Below are 8,828 nucleotides of genomic sequence, written 5' to 3'. Positions count from 1 at the left end.
CAGCAACTCAGGAACATAATTTTATAAAGAAATTTTCTCCCTTGCCTCGAGAATCGTGTTTTTTTTTTTTGTTTTTTTTTTTTACCAAAATCTTCCTACACACTGTAGCTTTTAATATGCTTTTCATAATTCCCTTCAAGTCATTTCGAAGCAAAGTGTCCTCAGGCATCACGTGAACCGAAAAACCTCCTTCTGCTATTTTTTTGGGTTGTAGCTCGGAGTTTGTTCTCCATCTTGGAAATCGCACTGTATTTTTGGCCTGCTGCGTGACATGGAAAAACAGCGTATTGCAAGTGATTTCTACATTTCTTTTCCTCTCTTAATAAGACACAACCTCCAAGGTTGAGACAACGCTGCCAATGTTTACTAATCAGGGTATCCGTAAGAGCCGAGAGCGTCGTATGTGACAGAACGCTTGCTGCATTCTCTCAGTAAATCAACGGTTCAAGAAAAGGTCATAAGTGATGCAGTGTGCATTCTGTCTGTGCTTAACCCGTTTTAAAGAAATTACCATTTTTCAATTGTATGGAGAAAAAAAGCCCTGGAAATCTTCATTCAAGCATCCTGTGTAATTATTTCTCCGTTAATGTACGAACACCGAATTTGAATATGTAAGCTCTAATTAGTATTAGTCTTTCTTTCTTTTTCTCATTTTTTTTGCCTGATGATGGAGGGTGATATGATTAGGCAGACTGATCAGTACAGATTATCTTCCCTCATTGCTGAGGAAATGATGGAAATTAGGCGGAGGCGGTGGCGGTCTCGGATTAAAGCCGTTCTGTTTTTTAAGCATGCAACAATAGTAGGTATAATAATTTAGGAAGGAAAAGTAAAGTGCGTGCTAATTGTGCTGATTTTGCACATGCTCAGTCTGAGGGGCAGCTGCAGCAGCCGTGTGTGTGGGGGGTGGGGGGGGGGGCAGCGGTAGTTCAGCGGTTCAGGTGGTTGGACTACTGATCAGAAAGTTGAGAGTTTGTATCCCAAAACCACCAAGCTGCCACTCCTGGGCCCCTGAGCAAGGCCCTTAACCCTCAACTGCTCAGTTATATAAACAAGATAAATGTAAGTTGTTCTGGAAAAGGGCTGTAAGTGTGTGTGTGTGTGTGTGTGTGTGTGTGTGTGTGTGTGTGTGTGTGTGTGTGTGTGTGTGTGTGTGTGTGTGTGTGTGTGTGTGTGTGTGTGTGTGTGTGTGTGTGTGTGTGTGTTTGGCTCATTTGAGACCAGCAGGTGCAGAGTGTGAATACTTTCCCAACCGTCCTTTCTTTGCTCTTGCATAATTAGAGCTTCCTCACTGGCCCATTTTATCACTTTCTGGATCTTTTCAGTATAAATGAGGCCGAGCTGGTCTGAGACAGTTCACTCTTCCGTGCAGCTGGATCAAGTCCATTCTCTGCTCTTTACAACACATGGAAATTACACGGTGAAGTCTCGGAGTGCATGATCAGACTGACAATTTAAACACAGCCAAACAGCATTTGTGATTTCCTTGGTTTATACTCCAGAGCTCCAGATGCCAAAAGCTATTAAGCTTTTTTTCCCTCCTCCTTTCTTTCACCATCAATCTTCCATTCGATAACTTCTTTCTCGAACGCTTTCACTGACGACATTTGAGTTATTGCCACAATGCATCCATTTAGTACCCAGTAATTAATATTACTCCCCTATTAATCCTTCTCCTGGCACTTAAATGATTTACTTTTCATTTCCGCAATTAGTTAAGACAAGCTTAGTGCTTCACCCCATTGTCCCATGGCGCAGCAGGCTAGTTTATGCTGATTGTATGAGTTTGTCCCTTTGGCTCCTCTGAAAATTCTACTTCACACCATAGTGCTGTAGCGGCAGAATGCACGAGAGGTTTTCCTTTTCTTTTCTTTTCTTTTCTTTTCTTTAACAGCAACCCCAGTGACCCAGAGTTACAGCTGAGTCAATACAAAAAGCAGTGTTTAAAATATATTCTATAACATTTTTTATTACATTTTGAGAGTTCTACATGGTAGAAATCTCTGTATGTGATAAAGACTAAGAACACAAAAACGTTAAACGTTTTCAAACGTCTCAGTTTTTTGTCGTTATCGTTGTAAGGGGAATATAAAGGTCAGGCGAAAACTGCTCCGTTATTTATTTCTGTATCCTTTTTTTTTCTTTCTTCTTCCATTTTCCCACACCGCGATTCGATCATGACTGTGAGAGTGAAGGCTAACACTTGGACCACATGTTTGTATACTGCGACACAGGGAACCCATAATATCTACGCTTCTTAACCTCACACATGAGCTCATAGACACCCACGATTGGCCTGGTGTCACACTGGTCTACAGAGTGTAATGTCATCTCTCCACCTAGAAAGTACCTGGCTGTGGTTTCACCGGGATTCAACTCACAATCTGAATCTGAACAGAACAAAGTGGGCTGGATTTTAAAGCAGACACACTCCCTGTCTCACATATCACAAACTAATAAATAAAAGCATAACAGAGCTATTTACAGCTAGGGACGCATCATATTTGGATTCCAAACCTTTAACACTCAATATAGAAGAACAGTTCATTTATACTAAGTATTAAGTGAAAAGTATTAAACGATATTGTTTCTATATTAGGTGGAAAAAAAACAAGATAACATGCTTTAAATGTGGACATGAAAACTGTTATAGATTTAATCAAGATTGACGAGCCTGTTAAACACAGTAAATGCGTTTGTATGCATTGCTGAAATAGTCTATCTGATATCTTTGCAAGCCTGTTCATGATGTCCCAGTGTGGAAACTGGTTAACAGGAATGGTCAGGAATGCTATAGTGAAAAAAAACACTTCACACTCATGCCCCTTTTCCACCGAGGCAGTTCGAGTGCTGGTTCGGAGCCAGAGCCTAATTTAGAACCAGTTCTTTCTGTTTCGCCCGCCAAAGCACCGGCTCCGAACCAGGAAAAGTGGTTCTTAAGTAGCACCAAAACGTTGCTGGTCTAGACTTAAGAACCGCTTGATGTGGGAGCTGGGGGCGGGGATACTGTTAGCGCATTTGATAATGTACCTTAAGTATACTAATGTTTAATACACTTTTACTTTACCGCAATATGATATATTATCAGCACACATGATAGTAGGTAGCTACATGCTAAGGCTAAATTTTTTTCTCTGTTAACAATAAAATAACGTTATGTACTTTATCGATTACAACCTCCGTTTATACAGATTACATGGAGCTGCACGTACACGTTTTATTCGCCGCGTTTGGATGCCAATGTAGGTTCGCAAAGCCATGAGCATTAACAGTAAAGCAACATCCGCCATTGTTGTTGTCACCATTGTTGGAAAAGAGGCATCTCTGAGCTAACAGTATGGCAATGCAGAACCAGCAGACCTGCTGCCCTGTATATAAAGACTGTAGTGCTAATATAAAGGATATATTGTTCATGCACGTATAGAGGGTGTGCTTAAACATCACAGTCGATAGCCATCATTATCTAAATCCCCGCTGTAACCTTTTTTCTCCTTTCTTCTCCTGCTCAGGATGGAAGCAGGTTATCCCTTCATCCTCTCTAACAGGCTCATTAGCCCTGCTATAATGAAATAAGTCACGAGTGTGTACTGTGTGCAGAGGCGCCAGTCTGCTTGCAGTGTATTTTCCCCCTCCACTACAGCATCGGTAATGTATTTGTGTGTCTTCGATCCATTCTTGAACTCCTCCTCACCGTTCTGACCTCTCGCCTCTACAGGCAGCTCGCGTCACTCAGCGCAATTGAGCCGAGTCTGTTAGGTTTGGAGAACAGTGAGATGTCTGGTCCCTTCTAGTGTCATTTACTGGTATTAGAGAGAAAACATTTTTATCCTTCATCTCTAATGCATCTGTAACTCAGCAAAGTGTTGGAAATTTCAGTAGTATACATGGCTGATTTAGATTTAAATTCGTAGCTCTGTTTTTTTAGTTTTTGTTTAAGATGGTTGTGGTGTTTTTTTATGGTGCAATTACACTGCGTCTCACATTAATTATGATGGCCGAGCTCAGCTCCGTGTTATTGTACAGAGGTAAGATCTTGTGCATCTTCAGCCTCTTTGCTCTCTGCACCTGTGGTTCAGTCTGAGGGAGTGAATATGGTGGGTGATCTGTGCTCTGTCTCTGCTGGCACTGCTCCCACCATGCACACTCCCGTTCCAAACTGGCACACACTCAGACTAACCAGAACCCCTGCTGGGATACGCCGAGGTCAGCTAGGGGACAAAAAAAAAACAAGACAGTCAATTGCGTCTCTGAGAGACCATGTCTAATTTTGTGGACCGTGTTGCAAAGCAAAATCACATTTTCTGACCATGAGGAACTCTCTTCCTGGCTTTTGATTGTGTTGCTTTGTGGGGGTTTAGATGCGAATGCGAAGATAGCATGCGAAGATAGACAGGAAGACTGATCTCGCATGTTTGCATTATAGGGCATTACTTTTTTTTATTTCATTTAATTTTTCTGTAGTCATTCGTAGTTCATTGGTCATTCATGGAGCCAAAAAATAGAGTTCACTGGCTTAAAAGGTATTGAAGTTTTATTTATTTCTTTAATTGATTAGTATCGGCATTCTCAGTTTGCAAGAGAACAAAAGAATAAAAGAATATATTATTTTTTCCCCCTCATTCCACTTTTCTTACGTGTGCGTGTTTTGCTGTCAGACAGCCGTTTGTGATGAAAGATAAACTCTCGGGGTGAATCTAAATGTCAGCTTTCTAAACCCACTGAACCTGAGAGTGGTGGAGAAAGAAAGACTGTACTTGTAAATATTACATAGGTTAACCCTTGAAAGCTCCACTTCCATTTACTGCCTCGAGGCCTGCACGGTATCTGCACTTCCGATCACCTTGCAGTCTTAAACGACCGGCCGCTTTCAAATCACTGTCTCCGGTGCATCCGATTTAGCTGCACGCTGCTGTTTTTCTGTCCATCTCTTTGATTACATTTCCCTGCACTCTGGCCCGCTGTCATGCTGGATGACTTGAGGAATATTGATGCGCTCCATAAGGAGATTGCTTTTTTGAGAATGTGCTCCAAACTGTCAGTCCAGCTAATTTCACCGCTCTGCCTTTTAGACCAGGGTTATGATTGGTCTCATGCCGTGTGTGTTGTGTGTGTGACTGAGAACGCAATGCACAACAGCTGCTGTCTAGCGGGAAAGACACCGCCCTGTATATAATCCGTCTGCCTGGGTCTGTTTCTCAGTTATCCATCATGAGTTTATTCATTTATTCACTGCAGCATAGACTATATAAACCCTCTGCTGATGCTGATCTCTGTACCATCATTCTGAGGAGAAAATATTCCACAGCTCAGTGATGGGCAATATTAATATTTTTCTATTTTGATCAGTATACACGTATCTACCATGACTCTGACCAGGATGAAGCAGTTAATGAAGTCACTCTTCTAGGAACTTTAGGTGTGGCTTTAAACTGAAGCATGAAGCTATAAATCAGACAATGTTAACATGGTGGACGGTACAGATGCAGACTCTAGAGAATAGCTCGCTGGCCTGAAGCAAGCTCCATCCCACCAGCCAGATTTTTGTTGTCACAGGGTGGTGTACGAGTCTGAACAAACTCAAACACAACGATTGGTCAGTGTTGCTGTCAAGTCAAGTCAAAAAGCTTTTGTTAATTCAACCATATATATCTGACACAGTACATAGTGAAATGAGACAAGGTTTCTCCAGGAACATGGTGCTACACAAAGCAAAGTCAGAGCTAGATAGAACAACACAGAGCTAAGGACTTAGTTGTCCAAGCCACATAAAGTGCGTCTGTGCAAACAGTTAGAGACAAAACACTACAGGACAAAATAGCACCAACCAGTGTGCATACTGTATATTGTGCAAAAATATAGCAATTTGCACAAAGAGGGTTCTAGTAAACATATATACACTTGTGTAATAGCAGCAGTTTGATGAGGAGTTTAAATGAGGTGTATAAAACAGCAACTGACTAAATTGAGGAGTCTGATGACTTGTGGTACCTTTTTCCAGACGGCAGGAGGGTGAAGAGTGTGTGTGAGGGGTGTGTGGGGTCATCCACAATGCTGTTGGCTTTGAAGATGCAGCTTGTGGGGTAAATGTACATGATAGAGGGAAGAGAGACTCTAACGTTCTTCTCAGCTGTCCTCACTATCCGCCGCAGGGTCTTGCGATCCGGGACTTTGCAGTTCCCAAACCAGACAGTGATGCAGCTGCTCAGGATGCTCTCAATGGTCCCTCTGTAAAACATGGTTCTTTGATTGAAACGGAGGAGACTGTAAGCCTCCCATACTAAAAGATTACCAAATTTGCTTTCTTGGGCTCCCATCATAGCTACTTGTGACTTTGTTGAGATTTAAACTTGTAAGCTTCGGTCTTTTGTTGCTCCAGTATCTTGTGATGTATCATTTATCATGTCCGTCACCATGTCTTGGCATGAACATTTCTGACTGAAACATCTCCATCAGTACACGGTGCCACACCCCAACACTTCTGAAAGGAGATATCAGCTGCGCCGTGCAGACAAGACGAACCGCCACTGAACTGGTACACAGGTTTAAAAGCATATCAGTTATGTGTGTTTATTCTCAGCATTACTGTGCGGTGCCGTTAAGTACACTGAACTAATTAGGAGTCGGAACTGCTCAGTCAAATAGGTAATCCATGACTTGATTGATATTTCAATAGGCCAGAGCAGGTCATGTGACCTTTAGACCCTGAGCAGACTCTGTCAATGATTTTAAAAAAAAGGTGTGCACTTTGAAGTTTTCTAATTTTAGTCTTCTACAGAGCACTGGAAGGTTCGCCGGCTCACTGGTTTGCCCTCATATAGCTTACAGACTCGTACTTCTCCTACTGCATGTGCCAGACTGAAATCTAAATCAAATTACTCTTTTTGTTTGGTAATGTTTTGCTTCTGCTGCAGACACGAAAGAGCCATTAAGCACTGCTGGCTGTCAGCTAGAAAGGATCGCTGTTCCGCTCCATTTTGGTAATGACGTTGGATTTGCAGTGTATTAATTTGGTTAGACCAGACCTAATAGGGTGCTCGGGGGGTGGGTGGGGAGGCAGAAAACATTGACGGCACTCTGCAAAGCAGTGTGTTTCTGTTAGCTGATATCGGTGCCTCTTTACACATGACCTCTGATCCTCCACCCATGCAGTTAATGCCCTGATCAACAGATCCTCAGGCGCAAATAAATGTGTACTCGATGTGAGAACAGTTAATGGCTACAGTAATAGTGTTTGCTTGTTTGTTGACACACACACACAAGCTCCCTGATCGTGCTGAAGCTGTGTTTTGATATATGCACATGGTACACAGCAGTCAAAGGAATAAAAGCATATTCTCTTGATGTGACCTGCATGACCTTTTACATAAGTATGAAATGTCAATTTTTTCTAGCTGAATTGAGGTCTGTGCATGCTCAGGTTTTAGACAGGTCTATTTTTCGTGTGTGTTAGATGACGGCATCTGCGGCAAGGCATGCACAGTTTTTAATCTAGAAATGTTAGATGATGATTATAGTGTTGTGTGTGCGTGCACACGTGCAGTCTTGCTCTGTTTATCCTCCCATGAATATTTACAGTGGAGTGGATTCGCTCCCTACAGGCACAGACAGATGGCGCAGCCTTTTTCAGTTTGCACTCTCTGACCTATCAGTCTGTTGGGTCTGCTATCGTTCGGCTAGTTATTCTGGTATTAAAACAAAGCGTTTGTGTGTCGTCTTTGTGTTTTTGTTTTTAGTTGATGTGTCACCTTTAGGTGAGCACTTTACATTAGGTTTGTTTCATATTTCCTTCTTAGAGTCTCTTTAAAGTCTTTATTTTTGAAGCATTGATGCGTCAGGGCACGTTGTACAGCGTCTACACTCAGACGTAGAGCGCTGTGGATTGACACTGCCATCTAGTGGCTTTGATTTACCCTGGTCTGTTACCCTATTACAAATCCCTTCCACTTTGATGTAAAATCGGATGAAGCGATCACATAGTAATGAGCTTTATGAACAGAAAAAGGAAATCTTTACGTGTTGCATGTGCAGGTTTAATTATTTTTAACTTGCGTTAACTAACATTGAGTTTGTTGTAGAATTGTATTCATGGCATATGTTCTAATCTTATCGTCTTGTATTTGTGTTTCTTTGCAGAAGGAGCTGAGCCTTCCCCGAAGAGGCAGTTTGTGAGTAGCCGTCATCTTACCAGTCATTTTTTCTCTGAAAGAATGAAGGAAAGTCCACACTGAACTGAACACAAAACACCGTCACAACAGATCAGTCAATTACATAGAGATCGGTTTATCTGTCTTTATCAACAACGTTTATTAACATAATTTTAATGCAGATGTTTGATGGAGGGAGAATTTTGTGTGCATGTTTTGTTTTAAAAGAGCTAAAGTAAATGTGAGTTGTAGAATGGGTGAAAAACAAGAAGCTGAAATCACTTCCAAGAATGACTGAAGGAAATTTTGTGTCTCTCTCTCTCTGTCTGGTGCTCAGTCATTCTTCACATGCTTTATAAAAGTACAGTTTTTGTTCACATCTCTAAATGCCATCTATTGACTCTGGTGAGTTTAGATGTCTTAAAAGCACTAGATCTATCAGAGAAAAGCTGTTTTAAGTCTACTGGATGTGTCACAGAGCTTTTCCTGGGTTTGTACTGTCATGTTCTGACTGCTCTCTCGACTACCTGCTGCTTCTGCTGCTGCTGTCAGAATACACTAACTGAAGATTAATGATCATGAGGTTTACAATAATGTTCACTCACACGTCTCATTCCGTTATGATGCTCCAGCAGCCCCGGTCCTCTTGAAAATGTTGGTCGGGGGTTTGCTTCCACAGAATTG

The 8,828-nt window shown here is 41.8% G+C and overlaps 1 protein-coding gene across 6 annotated transcripts in view; it reads left to right on the top strand.

Moving 5' to 3' along the window:
* Positions 1–8,828, top strand: part of mast2 (microtubule associated serine/threonine kinase 2) — a 116,193-nt gene that overhangs the window by 59,763 nt on the left and 47,602 nt on the right. For all 6 annotated transcript variants that reach the window (XM_047813354.1, XM_047813353.1, XM_027154414.2 and 3 more), the window contains one exon: positions 8,134–8,165. In XM_047813354.1, the coding sequence (XP_047669310.1) occupies positions 8,134–8,165 (32 nt within the window). The remainder of the gene's footprint in view (positions 1–8,133; positions 8,166–8,828) is intronic.

This window comes from Tachysurus fulvidraco, chromosome 5, assembly GCF_022655615.1.
Source record: "Tachysurus fulvidraco isolate hzauxx_2018 chromosome 5, HZAU_PFXX_2.0, whole genome shotgun sequence".
Classification (NCBI taxonomy): Eukaryota; Metazoa; Chordata; class Actinopteri; order Siluriformes; family Bagridae; genus Tachysurus; species Tachysurus fulvidraco.
This window is presented reverse-complemented; position numbering and strand designations above follow the sequence as displayed.